The 20,739-nt window shown below is 50.0% G+C and overlaps 11 protein-coding genes across 11 annotated transcripts; 5 read left to right on the top strand and 6 right to left on the bottom strand.

The window, feature by feature from the left end:
• Nucleotides 1-285: 285 nt before the first annotated feature.
• Nucleotides 286-1,710, top strand: AO090011000288 (uncharacterized protein; the record flags this gene model as incomplete). The annotated part of the gene is made up of 1 exon (XM_023232882.1): nucleotides 286-1,710. The coding sequence occupies one exon, from the start codon at nucleotides 286-288 to the stop codon at nucleotides 1,708-1,710; it is 1,425 nt and encodes a 474-aa protein (XP_023093446.1).
• Nucleotides 1,711-3,908: 2,198 nt separating this feature from the next.
• Nucleotides 3,909-5,156, bottom strand: erg6 (sterol 24-C-methyltransferase; the record flags this gene model as incomplete). The annotated part of the gene is made up of 3 exons (XM_001825890.3): nucleotides 3,909-4,803; nucleotides 4,859-4,893; nucleotides 4,950-5,156. The coding sequence occupies 3 exons, from the start codon at nucleotides 5,154-5,156 to the stop codon at nucleotides 3,909-3,911; spliced, it is 1,137 nt and encodes a 378-aa protein (XP_001825942.1).
• Nucleotides 5,157-6,049: 893 nt separating this feature from the next.
• slt11 (Pre-mRNA-splicing factor ECM2) lies at nucleotides 6,050-7,168 on the top strand (the record flags this gene model as incomplete). Its single annotated transcript, XM_001825891.3, has 2 exons — nucleotides 6,050-6,085; nucleotides 6,155-7,168. The coding sequence occupies 2 exons, from the start codon at nucleotides 6,050-6,052 to the stop codon at nucleotides 7,166-7,168; spliced, it is 1,050 nt and encodes a 349-aa protein (XP_001825943.3).
• A 237-nt stretch (nucleotides 7,169-7,405) lies between these two features.
• On the bottom strand, nucleotides 7,406-7,884 carry AO090011000291 (LYR motif-containing protein; the record flags this gene model as incomplete). The annotated part of the gene is made up of 3 exons (XM_001825892.3): nucleotides 7,406-7,500; nucleotides 7,579-7,755; nucleotides 7,812-7,884. The coding sequence occupies 3 exons, from the start codon at nucleotides 7,882-7,884 to the stop codon at nucleotides 7,406-7,408; spliced, it is 345 nt and encodes a 114-aa protein (XP_001825944.1).
• Nucleotides 7,885-8,374: 490 nt separating this feature from the next.
• On the top strand, nucleotides 8,375-9,873 carry AO090011000292 (putative ribosome associated DnaJ chaperone Zuotin; the record flags this gene model as incomplete). Its single annotated transcript, XM_001825893.3, has 3 exons — nucleotides 8,375-8,527; nucleotides 8,622-8,762; nucleotides 8,830-9,873. 3 exons carry the CDS (start codon nucleotides 8,375-8,377, stop codon nucleotides 9,871-9,873), a joined length of 1,338 nt encoding a protein of 445 aa, XP_001825945.1.
• Nucleotides 9,874-10,373: 500 nt separating this feature from the next.
• Nucleotides 10,374-12,050, bottom strand: AO090011000293 (uncharacterized protein; the record flags this gene model as incomplete). The annotated part of the gene is made up of 1 exon (XM_001825894.1): nucleotides 10,374-12,050. One exon carries the CDS (start codon nucleotides 12,048-12,050, stop codon nucleotides 10,374-10,376), a length of 1,677 nt encoding a protein of 558 aa, XP_001825946.1.
• A 609-nt stretch (nucleotides 12,051-12,659) lies between these two features.
• Nucleotides 12,660-14,348, top strand: AO090011000294 (flavin-containing monooxygenase; the record flags this gene model as incomplete). Its single annotated transcript, XM_001825895.1, has 1 exon — nucleotides 12,660-14,348. One exon carries the CDS (start codon nucleotides 12,660-12,662, stop codon nucleotides 14,346-14,348), a length of 1,689 nt encoding a protein of 562 aa, XP_001825947.1.
• Nucleotides 14,349-14,789: 441 nt separating this feature from the next.
• Nucleotides 14,790-15,813, bottom strand: AO090011000295 (SDR family NAD(P)-dependent oxidoreductase; the record flags this gene model as incomplete). Its single annotated transcript, XM_001825896.1, has 4 exons — nucleotides 14,790-14,977; nucleotides 15,151-15,289; nucleotides 15,349-15,729; nucleotides 15,790-15,813. The coding sequence occupies 4 exons, from the start codon at nucleotides 15,811-15,813 to the stop codon at nucleotides 14,790-14,792; spliced, it is 732 nt and encodes a 243-aa protein (XP_001825948.1).
• A 422-nt stretch (nucleotides 15,814-16,235) lies between these two features.
• On the top strand, nucleotides 16,236-18,379 carry AO090011000296 (Zn(II)2Cys6 transcription factor; the record flags this gene model as incomplete). The annotated part of the gene is made up of 2 exons (XM_023232884.1): nucleotides 16,236-16,310; nucleotides 16,367-18,379. The coding sequence occupies 2 exons, from the start codon at nucleotides 16,236-16,238 to the stop codon at nucleotides 18,377-18,379; spliced, it is 2,088 nt and encodes a 695-aa protein (XP_023093447.1).
• A 91-nt stretch (nucleotides 18,380-18,470) lies between these two features.
• AO090011000297 (SDR family NAD(P)-dependent oxidoreductase) lies at nucleotides 18,471-19,286 on the bottom strand (the record flags this gene model as incomplete). Its single annotated transcript, XM_001825898.1, has 1 exon — nucleotides 18,471-19,286. The coding sequence occupies one exon, from the start codon at nucleotides 19,284-19,286 to the stop codon at nucleotides 18,471-18,473; it is 816 nt and encodes a 271-aa protein (XP_001825950.1).
• A 784-nt stretch (nucleotides 19,287-20,070) lies between these two features.
• On the bottom strand, nucleotides 20,071-20,644 carry AO090011000298 (uncharacterized protein; the record flags this gene model as incomplete). Its single annotated transcript, XM_001825899.3, has 2 exons — nucleotides 20,071-20,319; nucleotides 20,369-20,644. The coding sequence occupies 2 exons, from the start codon at nucleotides 20,642-20,644 to the stop codon at nucleotides 20,071-20,073; spliced, it is 525 nt and encodes a 174-aa protein (XP_001825951.3).
• Nucleotides 20,645-20,739: the final 95 nt, after the last annotated feature.

Consider the following 20,739-nt stretch of genomic DNA (forward strand, 5'->3'; position numbering starts at 1 on the left):
TTTGAGACAAGCGACGGGGTGTGGTCGATCGGAGGATAGTTTCGACGGCAAACTGAACGTGACATTCAGTATTGTCGATTGATAACCAACTTTTTCATCCATACTAAATTCAAGACCTCTATATCCTCTTAAACGAACGTAAGAATAATGATATCAGGGGGATCTGAGGGATCAGCTGACTGCAGCAAGCCCCGGCCCGGATATATTAAGCTCCGGGGCAAGGAGCGATTCCTCCCTATTTGAGAACTTGTAGACTCGCGTCGTAGCCAACTTTGGACGAGCAAAATGGATTTCGACGATATCAACCTCGACACTGTCGACAATCTGAGACAGGAATGGATCAAGTTGGCTTCCAACTCAAGTGCTGGAATCTGCGAGCTCGCGAATCGCTATCGGCAACGAGATGACTGCAAGCTATGTTCCATGCATTGTGGGTCGTTCAACTTTAGCTTCCGTCTTAATTGGGATGATGAGGGAGAGGACTGGTTAATCCGATTTCCACTTCCTGGAAAATCCATGTTCCTGGACGAGAAGGTCCGTAGAGAGGCGGTCTTGATGAAATACATCGCCAGAGAAACCAAGATTCCTGTGCCGCGCGTCATCGCTTATAGAATGGGAGATGAGAACCCAACCGGCTTGGGCCCCTATATTATAATGACCTGGATTGACGGCAAGAAGATGTCAGATGTTTTAAGACAAAACGATCTCCCTGACAAGCATGACACTCTGGATCCCACCATCAACCCCGAGACACTCAAGACGCTGTATGGAGAAATGGCGGAAATTCTGCTTCAGCTCTGGGGACTCGACTTTGACAAGATCGGCAGCATTAGTGAGGACAGCATGACTGGGAAGCCAGTTGTTGATGGGCGACCCTTGACTAGGGAGCTGAACGAGTTGATACGGACCAGTGGATTGAATGACTGTACACCGCGAAGGATTTACCATACCTCCGTCGATTACATCACTTCGCTTTTAGCCTTGCAGTCAATGCACCTAGAGCAACAGCGCAATAGTGTGTATGACTCCAAGGACTGTAGAGAGAAATATGCCTGCCGTCAGTTGATGAAAGCCACCGCCCTGAATTTCATCCCCAAGGAAGACTGCGGCCCCTTTAAGCTGTTTTGCGATGATCTGTGCCCTGGAAATGTTCTTGTAGATGACTCGCTTCGGATTGTGGGTGTTCTTGACTGGGAGTTTAGCTATGCAGCTCCTTCTCAATTTGCGGCAAGCATTCCTTGGTGGTTACTCTTGCGGCGGCCCCATTCACTTCTTAATCAATATGGTCCTGACGCTTTCTTTGAATCTTTTCTCCCGAAGGCAACTCTATTCTTAGAGGTGCTGGAGGAACGAGAGCAAATTCGGGGTTTGACTGGACATGATTGCCGCCTGTCAGTTCGGATGCGACAATCCATTGAAGACAAATCTGCATGGTTCACACTTGCATCGCATATGGTTGCTTCCGTTGATCTTCTATACTGGGATTTACTCGATGAATATTGCTGGGGACCGAGATCAAGCATAGCACAGAGAGTCCGTGCTATTACAACATCACCAGAAATGCACAAACGACGAGAGGATTTCGTTCATTTAAAAATCCAACAGCTTCAGGAATACTACAACGAACTTGGGGTGGATAATAATGTGAGCTATGAGCCAGAGCCACCTCTCCAGCCGATAGCTGAGCGTGACCCAGGTCCAAAGGTATGATGATGCCTTATGCACCCTATCCTATTTTATTAATTACTGATTCTTATTGGCTCAGTATCTGGATGTTGCAAACAGAGGCTTCTTGGAAGGAGCTCTTGTCGGATTGGCCGTTGGGTTGGGTATCACGATCTGCCTGAGGTGGCATCGGTCGCCCCTCTAGGGAGATCACACTTCCTGCTTACACAGAAGCTAACTTTATGCCACCTTGCATAAGACCACTGATTGCTAAGACGTAAACTTGTCAGTACGAAACTTCAAGCGGCATTCAAAGTCTTCAATCTCCCTAGCTGTGAAGTCCGAGGATGATTCTGGATTCCCTTGTCTGCTTCCAAACAGACCGTGCTACGTGAATCCAAGCCGGGGCCGCGCGCTTCTAGACATGCTACAGCATCTTGGCCACCTATCAAACGCCAACCGTGATCAGGCCCGGATCAAAACAGAATATAGCCCCGTACAGCATCTGAGGGTGCACCACCGCGAGGTAGATGCCCCGTAGCGCCGCTGACTTAGCTCCCCACGTGGATCCCACGGTGTCTTTGAAGGCGTTGAGGCTCGTGTCCGCCTTGTTGGACACCTCAGCCTTGTATGCCTCCATGCTCAGCTGCGAGTCGAGCTCTACCCCATAGTACGTGCCCGTACCCTGGGTAATGCTCCCGAGTTCTATCGAGCGCCCGCTTACTGGCTGCCGGGGCGCTGCATAGTGCACTAGCTATGCTTGCATCGCTTACTAGTCAGGTCCGACTGAACTGCGTTCCCTGAATAGCGCGACCTCAGGGCGGCACTGCTCACCTAGTAGACAGAATCAGACCTTCATTTTCCGCGAATTAGAGCCTTTTCGCTTCAAGCCTAGATTACCGGCCAATACCGAATATCGCATACTAGATAGCTATAGTTGTACAGGTTATATGTTATTGCGTAGTACTGGTCATGAAGACGCAAGGGTCGGTCTTGACTCGAACGGGTCTTTAACTCCCGGAAAACGAACCTGTATCCTGGAAACAAATTCTGATATCGACCATAACATTAAAAGTAAAAAGTAAAGTTTAAAGTTTGTCTCCACTTCAAAGCCCGAAGGGTCGGCGATCGGTGATTGCGTCGGGTTACCGACAAGACATCAAGATGAATCTGTTAATACAAGTCCAATGCACACCTCTCTTTACCTCGAGACCGTAGGACTGGACGGGTATATAAGTGCTACAGTACACTTGTAGGTTCCCTTATGGTAATATAGTGATTACAATCATTCTCTTGGTTACTTTGCTCCGAATATCTTTGAGCTTGTACTGCCCGTACCTATTCGAGCCTCATGATCTGTCAGATGCTGTGAGGTCTTTGCGATAAATCACAATTAAAAAGTCTCAGTTGCAGAGAATGCAGGACACTGGGCAGATTGTCATAGTTGAATATCCACGTTGTGTTGTGAGGAACCAATTGCTAGACATCATATGAAACTATATATATATAAGTGGAACAGCCAGATATTGGGGTACCTGAATGGGACCGGGACCACACTGTGCAAGCAAGCTTAATTAAAGCTTTGAGCGTTGCCTCTTGACTTAGAGATTAGTTTCTTATTTACACAAAAGTGGATTTCCCTATCTTTGGGGTTTAATGATGCTGAGCACGTATATCCACCTCTAGCTGGATTAAGTACAAGAGAAGTCTACAAACACATGGTCCAAGCGCCCTTTAGCCACGAGCAAAATAGGTACAAGAGGTGTAGTGACTGGTAAGGGTCGGGCAATACCGCTTTCGCTTTCAGAGTATCTTACGTTTCTGGAGGTGGGCAATGAACATGGCTTTAATATAAACCGGTAGATTTTATAGGGAACTTGCCCGTGTATGAGAATCTTAGATCAATACATGATAGGAATTTTGTTGCGGCAAACCAGCGGCTATTGAAACACATTTTGCTTGAGAACAAGGAAATACGAACTGAAAAAGATCATCACCATGGCGCATTCCCAGCAGTGACTCGTAGAATGTCCGCCAACTTGGACAACACATGAGATGAAAACAACAAACACAGCGTCCCACGGCGGTGTGTAATAATAATGACAAGGGGAAGAAGAGTAAGTCAACAATGGAATACATGACACCAGATTAAAGGGAATACTCCGCCTCGTCTGTAGGTGGGATGCTGGTACGAAAGAGGTATTTGTACAGACGTTTCACATAATGCAAATTCTAAGAAGCATTTACTCGGGCTTGCGTCCAACCATCAGGTACATGGGGGTGAAAAGCTTCTTCTCACCACCCGCCACGAGGCAGTCTCCTGCCAACGCCAAGCTGTCGGCGGTCTTCTGGGTGCCCTTGGGGGCGAGTCCAATAGTTTCCAAAGCACCGACGAAGCGATGAGCGATGCCACGTCCCCACCATGTCATGCGGGCGATCGTGAAGAAATCCCAAGGCGAGGTCATGTGCTTGAATGACCCAGCAAGAGGGTAATACCAAGGGATAGCGTCGGGACGGTCAGCCAAATCTTCATTGTGAAGGACCTCGAAGCCGGCGTTCTTGAAGGCCTGAAGGCCCTCAGACACCTTGACCATGTTGGAGATACCATCTCCCTGCTCGATACCCAGACGGATCTTGCGGTGCTCGGCGTTATCGTTATCATATTCGTCGGTCATAAGCCACTCGTAAACACCGAACACACCACCGGGCTTCAGCACACGGAAGATCTCCTTATACACACCCTCGAGCTCAGGAGCATGGCATGTAGCCTCGATGGCATAGACAGCGTCGAATGAGTTATCGGGGAAGCTCATTTGCATAAAGTCACCCTTGACGAAGCTCAGTTTGTCGCTCAATCCCTCGCGCTCAGCATAGCGGGTGGCACGTTGAATCTGGTAATCATTGTTGTTGAATCCGACAATGTTGGCATCGGTGAATTTGCAAATCTCGCGCGCGGGACCGCCAACACCGCAGCCGACATCGAGGACCTTCATACCACTCTTGATGCCCATGGTATGAGCCAGATAGTGTTCATGACGGGCAATGGCTTGGTAAAAGGGCTCGCCCTGGGCAAAGCGGCAGAAATGGAAAGATGTACCCCATCCGTATTCATACAAATCGGTCGCCAGGTTGTAGTAACTGAAGGGTGTTAGAACAAAAACCAGTGGTATGAAGCTGGGTTGGGATTACATACTGTCTGGTCAAGGTAGCATATTCCGCACGGCGGGCCTGTTTATATAGTTAGACCACATGTAGACAAGGTGTACATTTCGAGTATTCCATACCGCGCGAATCTCCTCAGTCTCCTCGGCGGCATCCTTGTTGTCCCAGTGCTTGAAGTATTCATCAACAGCAGCCTTCTGCGCAGCGGCGTCCTTTCCTCCAAGCATGGCGGCGAAGCCTCCCTGGGCCTGGGACGACTTTCCATGAAGGACGCGGTTGAATTCAGCGTCACGAGTATGATTCTCTTGTTCCAAAGTAGCGGGAGCCATGGTTATAAGCAATTGGTGTTGAAGCCTTCAAAAAGGGGTGAAGTGGTGGAAGACAAGAATTCAGCAGGACAGCAATGACGGAGCGGGAAACTTCTGAGTGATTTATACCCACGAAGTAAAAAAAGGAAGGAAGAAGCCAAGTAGCCGGATAGGCAACAGAAAAAGAGAGACAGGAATGAGAGAAGAAGAGGTCAAAAATAGAGCAGCAAAATAAATTCAAACAGCAACAAGATCGACGGAAAGAAAGGAGGCGGAATTGCGACGATTTGACACTTCCCCTGCCAATCAGCTGGCCAGCCAACCAAGCAGCAGCAGGCTAGACCGAAAGGGGCCATCCGGGGTTCTGGCCCTGGCGCCGGAAGGACGTTATTCCGTCATAGCGTTAAACCCCTTCGGGCAGTCACATGGGAGAAACCATCGTATTCCGCGTATTCGATGGAGATGGAGATTAAAGTCCACATTGATTTGATGTTACGAGCTCCTGGTGGACCCTTAACAATGTTCGTCTAGACACTTAATCTTCAATAATTGATTCTTATCGATGAAGAGCCCCCCACATGTGCATTTACCTCCAAATCTTTCAACTTCTCGGCTTCCGCGGACGTATCACGTGGGGTTCTACCGTTATGTCAGCACATTAGCCACTAAGCCACACCGCCCAGCCACAGTATGAACAAACGCTGCTATCGATAATCATCATTCTTTTGCCGGTCATTGAACGCCACCAACTCATCACATCTTCCTTGCTCTGGCCCGCGCCATCTGAGCTAGGATAACAACACATCAATATGCCTCCCCCGCAGATCAAACAAGACTTGAACCGGTCAGGATGGGAGACAACCGACTTTCCTTCGGTATGCGAAACCTGCCTGCCCGATAACCCGTACGTCCAGATGCTGAAAGAGGACTACGGCGCAGAATGCAAAATCGTAAGTCGGTTCCGTGTGTAGATTAGGTCTACCATATTCTCAATCTTGTCCTGCTAACTCAATGAAAAGTGCACTCGCCCGTTCACCATATTCCGCTGGAAGGCGGACCGCACGGCACGCACCAAGAGAACCGCGATCTGCTTAACCTGCGCACGTCTTAAGAATTGTTGCCAGTGCTGCATGCTCGATTTGTCATTCGGCCTGCCAATTGTCGTCCGTGATGCTGCGCTGAAGATGGTTGCCCCGGGTCCCGAAAGCACAATCAACCGTGAATACTATGCGCAGGAGCACGAGAAGGAAATCGAAGAAGGGCGCGGTGCGGTCGAAGCGTATGAGAAAACAGATGAAAAAGCGCGTGAGCTTCTCAGGAGATTAGCAAACAGCGAACCCTATTATAGAAAGCCCCGTCAAATCGAGGCTCCCCAGGATGAGGAGAGTGAGAAACCGTCGACAGACGCGCCGGTGGTACATAGCCGTTACGGCAATGGCCCAGGACCTATCCGCACGACTGAGAGCCGTAGGGGTACGCCTTTGCCTGGAAGAGGACGCGGAAATATGCGCGGTGGTCGTGGAGGCCGCCCGTTCCCCGGCACGGCTCAACTGCCGCCCTCCCAAGAAGATATTCTCCCGCCCGCGGATCCCAATGTTACGTCCCTCTTTGTCACTGGTGTTGAGGATGACCTTCCCGAGCATACTCTGCGTACCTTTTTCTCGCAGTTTGGTCAGCTGCGGTCGTTGGTCTGTTCTCATCGCGCCCATTCGGCGTTTATTAACTTTGCTACTCGCGAAGGTGCCGAGGCAGCTGCCAAGCACTGCCAGGGTAAGGCTGTCATCCAAGGTTGTCCGTTGCGGATTCGTTGGGGAAAGCCTAAGCCGTTGGATAACATGGACCGCGAAGAGCGTATGAAGTACGCGCGTGAAGGCCGCTCGTCCGCGACGACGGCGAGAGCCTCAGGCTCAGGTAACAAAGCGATTACCGCTGCTGGCGCGGATCTCGGTAAACAGGAAAAACCCCGGAGTTACGCTGTCGCTCCGCCCCCTGGTAGTGGTGAGGTTCAATATACCAGCTTGTCTGGTGATTAAGCACGTTGACATGTCCATTACTTCTCTTCATATTGTTCTTAGGAATCAGGAGGCATTACTTGTATGTTCAAAGCAGGCGTTGTTATGTGTGTCTATTTCTCTTGTTACATTTATATCTTCAATCGAAATACCCCAAAAGACGCCGAAGGAGAGAAAAGTTGGGTATACTATAATACAATGCAAAAATGCTGGTGTTATCATGTCCATCCTTCGTAGGAAGTTTCCACTCAGCGACACTTATGCCGAACAAGCCTTGTGAATCTTGATGTCCTTGCCCGCATGCTTAATCGAATCATTGTCACCACGCTCGATATCATCGTGAATGCGAAGTTCTAGAGAGCCCCGAGGGTTAGCCTCCATCTATATTCGACACATGCAAACCACTGCGCGATTAGTGAAAACCAACGTACCCCACTTTGCGGCTTCATCGCCCTCAGGTTTGACTCCTTGCACAATGTTGTGCTTCAAGATGCTTGCCACTTCGATGGCATGGTTGATCTGCATGGGTGTATCGATGCCTACGCGCTTATGTTCGTCGAATTGACGGCGTGCCTCTTGACGAGCGGCGAGGAGTACACGAGTGTCCTCTATGAGAGGGATAATCAGCCCTGAAAAGTGTTATCACATGAAGTAGAGTACTGACCATGGAAGGCAATGCGGGTAGCGCGGAGAATCTGACGGTAGGCGCCGCGTGCTGACAGGGCTGGAGCAGTCATTTTGTTGTTTATAAAGGATTATGAGTCGGAGGCTGTTCGAAGAAAGAATCTAATCGTCTTATATAGTTCTCTCCGTGCCAAATCCCGGGCTTTGCGGCGATTGTAGTCTCGATTCGAGAATTTGGCGACGAAGAAATTGGGTCGATGCGGCAACACAGATAGTCAACCGAGGTGATAAAGGCGAGGTTCTTTTATAGTTGAAAGCCAAAGTCGACAAATAATATCACAAATCTGGAATAAAAAGTTGTGAAGAGGAGATAAATATTCGTTCCTGGCCTTGTCAATCCATTGCCTTCGATGACCTCCGAAACACCCGCCGCCTGATTGGCAGTCCCGAACGCGGGAAGTCGGGGCAGAAAAAAATAAAAACCGGACTCTCAATTTTCTGCCATCAGCCCCCCATTCTTATCGCTAGCACACAACATTGGGTATCCTTCCCTCCTACTTTCCCCGAAGCACATTCAAAGACAATTGCTTCGATTTAGACAAAATGACTACTGTTCAAGTTGTCAACGTCTCTTTGCCCGCCCTTTCTGAGGGCTGGTCCGCCGAGAAGGACTTCAAGGCCGTTGGCACTCTCTCTGCTGCTACCCAGAGGAACTTGGAGCCTGTTGGCCCTCACTTCTTGGCCCACGCTCGTAGAGTATGTACTCATTCCATCAAATGCGGTGGTGGGGTTCCTGGCGGATCTCACGATCAGGTCTTGATATATCGCATCGGTGCTAACAACCCTCTAGAAGCGTCACCACCGCACTTTCTCTGAGGATGAGAGAATTCAGGCCCAGCAGAATGTCAAGAAGACTGAAGAGGAGGAAGATGACGAAATCTCCGAGGACGAAGACCCCATGATGCTGTCTCGGGACGCTAAGGACTGGAAGGTATGTGCAACGGCCTCGTTACGTATGTAATTTCAAAGCTTAAAAGATGCTAACATCTCTTTCACAGAACCAAGATCACTACGCCGTCCTTGGTATTACCAAGTACCGTTGGCGCGCCACCCCCGAGCAGATCAAGCGTGCCCACCGCAAGAAGGTTCTCCGCCACCACCCCGACAAGAAGGCCGCCCTGGGTGACCGTGACGAGAACGACAGTTTCTTCAAGTGTATCCAGAAGGCCCACGAAATTCTCTCGGACCCCGTCAAGCGTCGTCAGTTTGACTCCGTCGATGAAGCTGCTGACGTTGAGCCTCCCACCAAGAAGGAGGCTGCCAAAGGTAACTTCTACAAGCTGTGGAACCGTGTCTTCGAGTCCGAGGGTCGTTTCTCCAAGATCCAGCCCGTTCCCAAGCTGGGTGATGACAACAGCACCTTCGAGGAGGTCGACAACTTTTACAACTTCTGGTATAACTTCGACAGCTGGCGTACATTTGAATACCTCGACGAGGATGTGCCCGATGATGGCGAAAGCCGTGACCAGAAGCGTCAAACCGAGAAGAAGAACGCCAACGCTCGCCGCAAGCGTAAGGTTGAGGACACTGCTCGTCTCCGTAAGCTCGTAGACGACTGTGCTGCTCAGGATGAGCGTATTAAGAAGTTCCGTAAGGCTGCTCGTGCCGACAAGGACAAGAAGCGTCTCGAGAAGGAAGCCGAGGCTAAGCGTCTGGCTGAGGAGAAGGAGAAGGCTCGTCTGGAAGAGGAGCAGCGCAAGAAGGATGCTGAGGAGGCCGCCAAGGCTGAACGTGAGAAGAACAAGAAGGCCAAGGAGGCCGCTAAGAACGCTACCAAGAAGAACAAGCGTGTTGTTAAGGGCTCCGTCAAGGAGGTCAACTACTTCGCTGATGGCGAGGCTTCTGCTTCTCAGGTCGACTCCGTCCTGACCGACGTTGAGCTTATCATGAGCAAGATTGATGCCGAGGAGCTTGCCGGTCTGGCTGAGCGTCTTACTGCTGCTGGCAAGGATGCTGCTGCCGTCAAGAACGTTTACGCTGAGGAGTCCAAGAGGCTGGTTGGTGCCGGTAAGCTCAAGGAGGGCGAGACCAAGAACTTCTAGAGTACTCATCTAGAAGGTACGACTTTGTTATGAACATAATGCGTCTCTAGTACACGGTTCTTTGCTAGAGATGCTTGTCAAGCGATATGGGGCATAGCTATAAAACGCATGATTACGATCTATAGATAGATAGATTTGGTTCTCAAAAGACTAATGGAGGCAACGATTTTGATGCATCTTATACTTTGATTCCAGCTAGCGATTATACAATGTTATAGACCTATCAGGTGGCCTACATCTGACCAGTAGGACACTTCACACAAGTAATAGACATGGTAACTTTCTTTGTCCTTTCGATAACCACCCCTGAACCTCCTCAAGAGCATCCCATATATTCTATACCAACAAGACTAACCATCTTAATCTAACCCCTACCTAACCACATTATACTCATCACAGACTTGCATACTATTCATTAACCTAATAGCTCGTATAAAAAATAAAAGTAGTACACTAAGTTCTAACATAAACATCACATCAAGGAACCAACTCCTCACAACTCACGACCAAATCAAAGATATCTTGCTCCAGACAACATTCGGCCTCACGTTCCTTTCCCTCTTCATAGCCTCCAACCTAGCCCACGTCTCCGTCTCAGCATCAACCTCCTCAACACCAGATCTCAAATCCACATCCTCAGGCCTATAAACCCATGGATCCTTCCTTCCAACCGTCAACCTATGCCCAAAATAAATAGCCAAGAAAAGCGGAATCCCAAGATACGCCGTCAAAAACTCACTCGCCGAAAACCGCCCTGGAAAGAAAACCGTAAACCCATTACACAACAACAGCGCCGCAAAAACAAACAGACAAATCCAAGCCGCGAGCGGCTGGATATTCGAACGATAGGGCATGACGATACCCTGGGCGTTGCAGGCCTTCCGGAACCGGAGGAAGATGAGACAGCATGTAAGCCAGGATGTGTATCCTGATGTGTTGGTGAGACAGACGAACCAGTTGAAGACTTCGCCTGCCTGAGAACCGGCGTTGAGGTAGGCTAGGAGGGTGAAGCAGCTACTTCCTAGGACGGCGTAGATAGGTAGACCGTAGTTGGTGCACCGGGCGAAGATCTTGGGTGCGCTGCCTGCGACGGCGAGGGAGTAGAGTGCTCGGCTGGACATGTATAGGTAGGCGTTACCGGCGGACCAGGCGCTAGTGAGGATGCAAGCGTTGATGATGGATGGGAGGGCGGTTATGCCTGCGTTGCGGATAGCAATGACCCATGGGGAGGCGTTGGCGTCGCCGGTGTTGGATGTCAGGCCTTTGGCGTTTGAAGGACAGGTCACGCCCATGGAGAGGGTGCCCAGGATGTAGAAGACGACAAGTCGACCGAAGTAGCGGCGGGATGCTTTGGGGAGGTTCTTGCGTGGGCTTCGCATTTCTCCACCCGTGAATACCATCAGCTCGGGGCCGAAGAAGAAGGAAAAGCCGGACCAGACCCAGACGTAGAGGAAGGAGGTGAAGCGGCCGCCGCTCCCAGGGACTATGTAGGCGTTTGTTGCGCCGGGGTCATTCCAATATCGGAATCCGAGTCGGTCGTGAGTGGGTGCTCCACCGAGCATGATGATGAGGGATAAGATGATCATCCCGATTATCATGATTACTTTGATGCCTGCAAACCAGAATTCGGCTTCTGCGTAGACACCTACTGGACAGAGGTTGAGACCTACGATGACGACCAGAAGGACGGTGACCCATAAGGCGATATGAACGTTGTTTGGCCAGTAGTTGATGACAAGGCTGGCAGCCGTGATCTCGTAGGCGACGATGATACCAAACGAGTAGAAATAGAGCCAGCCTAAGGCATAGCCGAGGGATGGCGAGACGTAGCGGCTACAGTAGTATGCAATTGACGACCCGGGGATGGGAAGGTACGTGCTCATTTCAATCACTGCAGTGAAAACACCGTAGACAAGGAGGGACATAAGTCCATAGGCAAGGAGAAGGAAGCCTGGTCCTCCGATTGCAAGCGCCTGGCCAGCACCAACGAAGAAGCCCGTGCCAATGGCACCGCCAATGGCCATCATTTGAGCATGCCGAGACTTGATGTTTCTTTTTACTCCAGCCCGCTCAATATACTGGCCAGCCGAGCAACTTTCGACCTTTCCGAGATCAAGGGCCTCTTTCTTCCCAATAATACTCTCATCAGAGTGTGGTGGACCAGTGGTCTCAGCCATGATGAGGATGAATACAATACTTCTAGTGAAAGAGACAAAAGAGGAGAACTAGGTGTCAACGAGTCGAGAAAGGACGGTTCGACTCAGAGCCGGGCCACCCCATGATTTAAATTCAATCTACTGGACTGGGCATGATACTAGTATCTCTCGTCCTTGTACTGATACGAGACGTGGCTTATCACGAAGCAACGTTCTTATTGCTGGCATTATCTTTGCTTGATAGGGCATGACTTCTAAGACCTTCCCAAGACTGTTATATCCTTGATGGCTGGCTGGCCAATCAAAAGTCAAACTGCGTTGAGAAAGTCTCCGCATCCCGTGACTGCGTTGCCCTTCCTCTTTTGGCGAGTATGCATTCTTAGAGCTGGTATCGGATCTTTTCTCCACTTTTTCCAACCAAGGTCAGATGGAAAGTGAAGGAGATAACATCTTGTGGAGGGAAACACCTACTCGAAGTTGTCTGCCACATGATCCCGTTGCTCACTGTGGGCCAGGAGTATAGTAGGTAGAGTCCACAGTATAAAAGACGACATATAGGCCCCGCATGAACTGGCCATCTGGCAATTTCCCATCTGCCACAAGGACATCAGTTAAACATACTCAGCAAAAATGGGTTCCATGGGAGCACGAGAGCAAAACTACGATGTGTTGATAATTGGTGCGGGACTTTCCGGCATCTACAGTTTACACGAGGTTCGAAAGAATCTTCCCTCCTTGAGCGTCAAAGTCCTCGAAGCTGGAGACGGAGTAGGAGGTACCTGGTTTTGGAATCGCTACCCAGGTGCCCGGTTCGACTCTGAAACAATTTCCTACCAGTTCTCATGGGATAAGGAACTCTTACAGGAATGGAACTGGAAAGACACCTTCTCCGCGCAGCCGGATACCCTCGAATATATTGAGCGGGTTTGCGAGAAACACGACTTGTACAAGGATATTCAGTTCAACACTCGAATCAAGTCGGCGCATTGGCAGGATGCAGAACGTACCTGGCTTTTCGTGGATGAGGCCGGTTTCCACTACCGCGCACGCTTCTTCATTAGTTGCTTGGGTGTTCTATCCAATCCAACACTACCTGCGATCCCCGGTCTCAAAGACTTCCAGGGTCAATCTTTCCATACATCACGCTGGCCGAAGGATTTCGACATGAAGCGCGACTTCGCCAACAAACGGATCGGCGTGATCGGCACAGGAGCAACCGGGATACAGACCATCACGGAAACATCCAAAGAGCCCAGTATCAGATCACTCACCGTCTTCCAGCGGACTGCGAGTTGGTCTGCCCCGCTCCGCAACACCAAGATTACGCCAGAGCACATGGAGAAAATGAAAGCTGAATACGACGATATCTTCCAGCGGTGTGCCTCCACCCCGACCGGCTTCCTGCATAAACCCGACCCTCGCAAGTCTTCCGAAGTATCGCACGAAGAGCGTGTCGCCCTTTGGGAGAAGCTCTATGGAGAACCCGGTTTCGCCAAATGGCTAGGAGCATTCTGCGACACGTACACCGATCGTGAAGCAAATAGGCTATACTCTGAGTTTATGGCGAGCAAGATTCGAGCAAGAGTGCATGATCCCGTTGTGGCCGATAGTCTGATTCCCAAGAACCATGGCTTCGGTACGCGAAGGGTGCCATTGGAGAGCGGATACTTTGAAGCATTCAATCAATCAAACGTCCATCTAGTCGATTTGCAAAAGACGCCCATTGAGAGGGTCACTCCGAATGGGATCCTTACTTCGGACGGCAAGGAACATGAGCTGGATATTCTGATTTACGCAACCGGCTTTGATGCAATCACTGGTGCCTTTAATGCTGTTGAGTGGCATGGAAGGAATGATCGACCACTCATCGCCAGCAGTGGCACTGAAGCAGGGAAGCGTGCCGTCTGGCTTGACCATCGGCCTTATACTTATCTTGGGCTCATGGCTCCTTCTTTCCCGAACATGTTCATGGTGCTTGGTCCACATCAGCCATTCGGAAATATTCCACGGAGTATTGAACACGCCGTGCAGGTTGTGAATCAGCTATTGCAGTTCTGCCACAACGAGGGCTACACCGTAGTGGAGGCAACTGAAGAAGCTGCGGACAGGTGGACCGAGCATGTGGTCGAGTGTAGTAAGGGCGCGCTGTCGAATGAGATTGATAGTTGGATGACAGGAGTGAACACGAACGTCCCTGGAAAGACCGTGAGGAGCGTGGCAAGATATGGAGGCAGCGCAATTGAGTATCGCAAGCGATGCCAGCAGACTCGAGCAGCTGGCTGGGAGGGGTTCAAATTTGCACGAGGTTATTCTCTTTAAATACTCTAGGTTCCTATAGAATGTTGCAGATCTTTGTCCAATGAGACCATGTTGTCTTTCGACTTTTCTCTTTCAAACTACTCCCAGTAATGCTTAAGTGACCCCAATCCTGAATTCCCTCTTCAACGAGTTTTGGATTGATCAGTATTCAAACTGTAGGATAGGTGAAATGTCCTAGTTATTCGGACTTTATTTAACACACACACACACACACTCTCTCTCTCTCTCTCTCTCTCTCTCTCTCTCTCTCTCTCTCTCTCTCTCTCTCTCTCTCTCTCTCTCTCTCTCTCTCTCTCTCTGTCTGTCTCTCACCAGATTCCCTATAGCCAGTCAATGATAGTGTTGCCCCTTAAATCAACTGTGGTACGAATACATAGAGGAAGACTTAGGCTGCCCATCTATAATCAGATATATTCATTCTGACACCATAGGTAGACTACATCAGCAAAGCCAACCGCCATCAACATTATAAACGGTACCCGTCACGAAAGATGCCTCGTCGCTCAACAAATGCACAATCACAGTAGCTATCTCACTAGCCTCAGCCCTTCGCTTTTGCACCGTTGCTTGCAGGCCGCGCTTCACATCCTCGGGGTTCTCCCCCTGAGACATGGGGGTGTTAACGGAACCTTGAAGCGAGTTAGCATTAATCATTACCAGCCAGCAGCAGCAGCAACAACAACAACAACAACAACAACAACAACAACAACAACAACAACAACAACAACAACAACAACAACAACAACAACAACAACAACAACAACAACAACAACAACAACAACAGAATAGATGTAGTTCTCACCTGGTGCAACGCAGTTGACCCTTATATGCTGGTTTTCTTTCGCCGCTGTTCTCGTCAATCCGATCACAGCTGCTTTACTGGCGCAGTACGGCGCAACCCCAGGCGAGCCCATCTGGCCAAATGCACTAGCCGCAGAAACCTATAGCTTGAACATTAGTGTGGGTCTTTATATTTCATAAACCCTACAAAGAGACTCACAATGCTACCACCAGCTGTCATGGCCTTCAACTGGGCCCTCAGGCAGAAGAAGACACCTCGTGTATTCACAGCAAAATTGAAGTCCCAAGTATCGTCGGTTTCTTCGGTAATTGGTTTGGTAGGTGTGATGACCCCAGCCATATTGACCGCGCCGTCGAGTTTGCCCAACCTTTCCACTGTTGATTTGATCCATGAGTCAACTGACTGGCTGCTACGCACATCGACCACGGTGTACATGTGCTTATCGCTTCCGGTCAATGACGCTGTTGCCTCCTTGACTGCCGCTTCGTTTATATCGGCGAGCGAGATAATTGCTCCACGGGATGCGAGCAACTTTGCTGTTGCAAGTCCCATGCCGGAGGCTGCGCCGGTTATAGCGATCTAGCGGAACGTCGGCGTCAGCTGTGCGTAGGACTACGTTCGGTGAGTACTTTTACTTACCACTTTGCCTTCAAAGGATGCCATATTAATATATCTCGAATAATACCACCAGAATTGGGTGTAGCAAAAGGATGTGTGTCTAGGGCTAAACTACCATTCGGGTCTTTTACGACCTTGTCCATGGTAATTTATCACAGATACCCCTCCTTGATGATTTCCCATGGCGGGGTTACAATGTCAACAGGAAAACTAACCCAGGTGTAAATTTCCCTATGTTCCTGGCATGATGTTGGCTTATCTCGGATGTCCTGGTTGGTGTTCTATCTCGGAAGGTCTAAGGAAGTCATGTGGATCTAGACCTTGGCCCTAACGCGCAATAACCTTCCTAATCGTCAAGCGTCCCCACATGGCTTATCGTCCCCCGCATGCAAGACACGACACGATATAACAAGTCATTCACTGAAGATTAGGAAGTTAACCTCGATTGAACACCTTCCGCCCTCAGAATGGCCACATTAACGGACGAGCAAAGCATACAATCCCACCCCACCCGCACCCGGTCATTCGGGGGGTGCACTACGGTAACAATTACCTTCCCCAGGTCTGCCCTTGTTCTCTTGCTAATTACGTTACGCAGTGTCGAAGCCGACATGTGAAATGCGACGAAGGCCGCCCAACATGTGCCATGTGTCGGTACTTCGGGTTCGTCTGTGCAGGCTACGAGAAGGGCATCTTTTTTGACTTTGAGAGTTCGACGGACGAACGACGCTTCCGTCGGCCCTTGCTTACAGAGGCGGAACAAGAGCGTATGAGCCAATGGCTTGTTTCAAGCGTCCCACCGGAGTCTGCCCTGCAGTTACTGACTCGCATTGACGATCTGTGTGAGAAGGCGGCTCCTTTTCGGGATCTACAGGTGGATTGTGGGCCTTTCGGGGCGTTCAGATTGAGTCAATTACCTTCCGCTCCTTCACCGGATATCGTTCCAGAAGAAACACTGGATCCATTGAGCAGTAGCCCACCAGAGGACGTGGTTAGATTCGACGACGATTTCACAGCTTCATCAGAACCCCCATTGACGCCGCGTACTCAGAGAATCCTCGAGTCAATATTCGGCCAGGCGCCCAACCCGACATCCCCAGATACGGATACAGGAGACATGGCAATGGACCTCTGTCGCATTGAAGCCGTGCTCAACGATGCACCTCTATCCAACTTCCAAGACTTCCCCATGACATCCATGACAGCAGAACAACAGCCCCAGTACCTACACAATACCGACCTAGCCCCAATACCTCCCCCAAACCCCTGTTTCTCCCTAACGACGACCAGCAAAACAGTCCCCCAAGAAGTAATGCTCTTACTAAAACACTACACAACAACCGTGATAAGCCTCATGACCCCAATCCGCCACGCAAAAACCCCCTGGCACATCCTCTTCATCCCCCACGCCAAGACCTGTCTCGCAGCCCTCACTCTAAACGAAGACCTCGACAACGCCAGCCTAGCAGCCTTCTACGGCATACTGGCAATCAGCGCATTCAGCCTCAGCGGCCTCTCCCAGTCCCAGATGTGGCTGGCCCAGGGAACCGCCTACAAGCAACAAGCGCTTAAACACGCCAAACTAATGTTGAGAACGGCATACGATATTCCAAAAGTGTCCAAGTATAAATCCACAATGATCGCCCTCCTCACCATGGTCTATGTATCAATGTTCTCTGTCGACAGGGAGCAAACAGAATACTTCTTCCTGGAAACGGAAAGACTTATTAGGTTGCGGGGTCTGAAACGGAAGAAATCACGCAAGGTCCGTCTGCTCCACCATTGCTATGCCTTCGAGCGGTTCTTCTACGAGAGTACCTTTACGGGAGGTATGAACTCACGCCAACGACATTATTTCCGGCGATCTATTGAATCGAGCGGTCTGGCTCAATATAGTAGAGATGACCTTTCCTTCCGGCTACGCGGATGGGAGAATCTCGATCAGGAGATGATGGAAGTGAAGAGTCAGGAAGACGGGGAAAATGATTTACATCTTGAACGGCCGGGGATCTTCTCGGCGACTCTGTACCCTGAGATCTTTGGCGTCCCGGAATCATGGGTTCAGTTGTTATCATTGGTGATTCGGCTCGGGAGGGAGAAAGATATCGCAGAGAGTCATGATCTGCCGAATCCACTTACTTTGAAAGACTTTTCGAGTCGGGCGAAGGCAATTGAGAGGCGGATTAATAACCTCGAACGGCCGGGTCAAGCCCAGCTTGATGAGCATTTGAATGATATGCTTGATGCGATGCACCAGGCGTTGTCTATCTACTTCTACCGAAGGGTGTATGATATGGAAGCTTCGATACTGCAGCAGAAGGTCATTGCTGTCAGGGATTGTCTGTGGCGTTGTGCGGATCCTCCTATGTTGCATGCCTCTGCCGGGGTTATTTGGGCTGCTTTTATTGCTGCTTGTGAGGCTGAGGATCGGGAGCTGCAGATGTCGTTTTCGAAATGGTTCCAGGATTCGGCGCAGCGCAGTGGGTTATCTTCGTTTCGGGAGACAATGACTCGGATTGAGAAAATCTGGAGAGAGAAACGTTGTGGGAATGGGATCAGTGCCACATGGCTTAATTTGATGAGAATAGATGCTTCTTTTACGGTAGGATAGCAGGTAGGAAGTCACAATAGTAGTCAAAAGAAAGCATATAGCATTTGGAAATCTCAAGATTCACCCATAACTCCAACCATAGCCCATAGACCTAACGCTGCGTGTACCCCCCATCCACGAAAAGCGCCGTCCCCGTAACAAACGAACTCCTCCCCCCAGAAAGATAAACCACTCCATCCGCAATCTCTCGCGGCTCTCCCATCCGCTGCATTGGCACAGCAGTCGCCACCCTCTCCTGCATGGCCTGCAAAACCAACGGTGACTTTGTCGTCATCGGCGTCTCTGTATACCCAGGACAAATCGCATTAATCCTCAACCCGTCCTTGGCATAGTCCTCCGACGCCGTCCTCGTCAACCCAATAACCGCATGCTTCGTCGCGGTATAAGCAGTCGACAACGGAATCCCTGCGACTCCCTGAATACTCGAGAAATTCACAATCGACCCCCGCTGCAACGGCCGTCCATCAATACTCGACCGGATCGGCTCCTGGCTCAACATAATCCGAGCCGCAGCCCGCAGGACGAAGAACGTCCCCGTGAGATTGACGTCAAGGATGCGTTGCCAGTCGGAGGTTTCGGCGAATGCCGCTCCGCCTTGGTGCTTCATTGCTATTCCGGCCGCGTTGACCACGTAGTCTAATCGGCTGAAGGTTTGCGCTGCGCTGTTGATGACTTCGTCTACCCGGTTTTCGTCGGTTACGTTGACCGGGTAGATTTCTACGCGGCAGCGGGCTGTTTTGTCTTGGCTTGATTGGGAGTTGATCTCGGCTTGCACGGTCTCTAGGGCTGTTTTGTCCAGGTCGAGGAGGGCGATGCCGCTTGCGCCATCGCGCGCGAATGTATGGGCGCAGGCGCGGCCGATGCCGGATGCTGCGCCTGTTATTAGGGCTATGCCGGGGACGTCCATGGTAGGGGTTTAAATGTAGAGGTATAAGATTGTTGTTTTGGTCTTTGTGTGATGAAAGTCGAGATTTCTGTAGGCATTACTGTAGTATCAGCAAGTGGCAGGGCATATAAATGGAGCTCAAATACCCCTCACCTGCGGGGTTAATGGAATTACCTTCCCCATGATTAGATATCTAAATCAGGATTTTCTAAGATATCGCTATCAGCACATACTTTCCACATGAGTATGTGCCAAGCTTACTTGATCGTCTCGGCTGATACGAGATCCCAAGTTTCGGAAGGCCTCCCCTGCGTTGACTTGCCTATCTGGATGCCAAGTACTGCGGGGTTAAGTCAACTCGACAACGATCATGTAGCACTCTCTTCTCATCGATACTACGTCAGGATGCAATGCAAACTGCGGGGAGATGGAGCGTGATGCGTGCGGTAGAAAAATCACCAATTCGTGAGCGGAGAGAAAAGATAGTAGTCCCAGTTATAGTACACGCTTGTAGTGGAGATCGGGTAGGCAATGATATCCTAAAATATCGATATCGATATGCTCTGCGCCAGCGCATGCTCACTTTAGTCGAAGAAATGGATGCTCGGCTAATTCTCGTGCCGTCCTCCTCTCCTCCGGGTGCCAGGCAAGCATCAGCTTCACGAAGGACAAGAAGTTTTCTTTCTCCTTCTCTTCCAGGGAGGGCAGTGTATCTGCGAGGTTTCTGTCTGGAATCAGGTCATTATGCAAAAACTCTAATATAAGGTTGTTAGCAAGGTCCATAGACTGGCTCTATCCAAGTCGTTCAAATACCATCACCATCGAAGAATGGACCCCCAAAGAATTGATTGGAACTTTCGTAGACATTATCGTCCACCGTTGCAATAGGCTGGGGCCATTGGTACTTGAGCAACGAGCGATATCTTGTGATCAGCTCTTGGGGTGGGGGACCAGGTAAGGCTATCATCTCTGCGAGGTGCGCCTTTGCCTGATATCGGCCTTGTTCATCATAGACTTGGCGGAATAATTCCTTGCCTTCGATCAGATCCCATAGCTGGAACTGCATTAGCCATGCAATAAATCACAATAGAGTGCAAACTCACAATAACACCCAAGTTCCATAAGTCTGTGTTCATCCTCCAACCACAACCAAGAACCACCTCTGGTGCGCGATAGTGATCTGGCTGGATAGGATATATACCCCAATCGTCATCAGAATCGAGCCTTGCGCAATGTCCAAAATCGACAATCTTGGGTATAATATTTCGTAGTTGTCTCAGGGGCCCAAAGTCGTTGTGACGCTGATATACCGGTCGGCCAGTGGAGTCTATTTTGTATTCCATCGGTTGATCAAATTGGTCGTTCATAAAGTCACCCATCACAGCTGGGTCTTCGAATGAGACCATAATATTCTCAAGCTTCAGGTCTATATGACATGTTATGAGCTTGACACCAAGTCAATGGATTGACCAGC

Source organism: Aspergillus oryzae, chromosome 7, assembly GCF_000184455.2.
Source record: "Aspergillus oryzae RIB40 DNA, chromosome 7".
Classification (NCBI taxonomy): Eukaryota; Fungi; Ascomycota; class Eurotiomycetes; order Eurotiales; family Aspergillaceae; genus Aspergillus; species Aspergillus oryzae.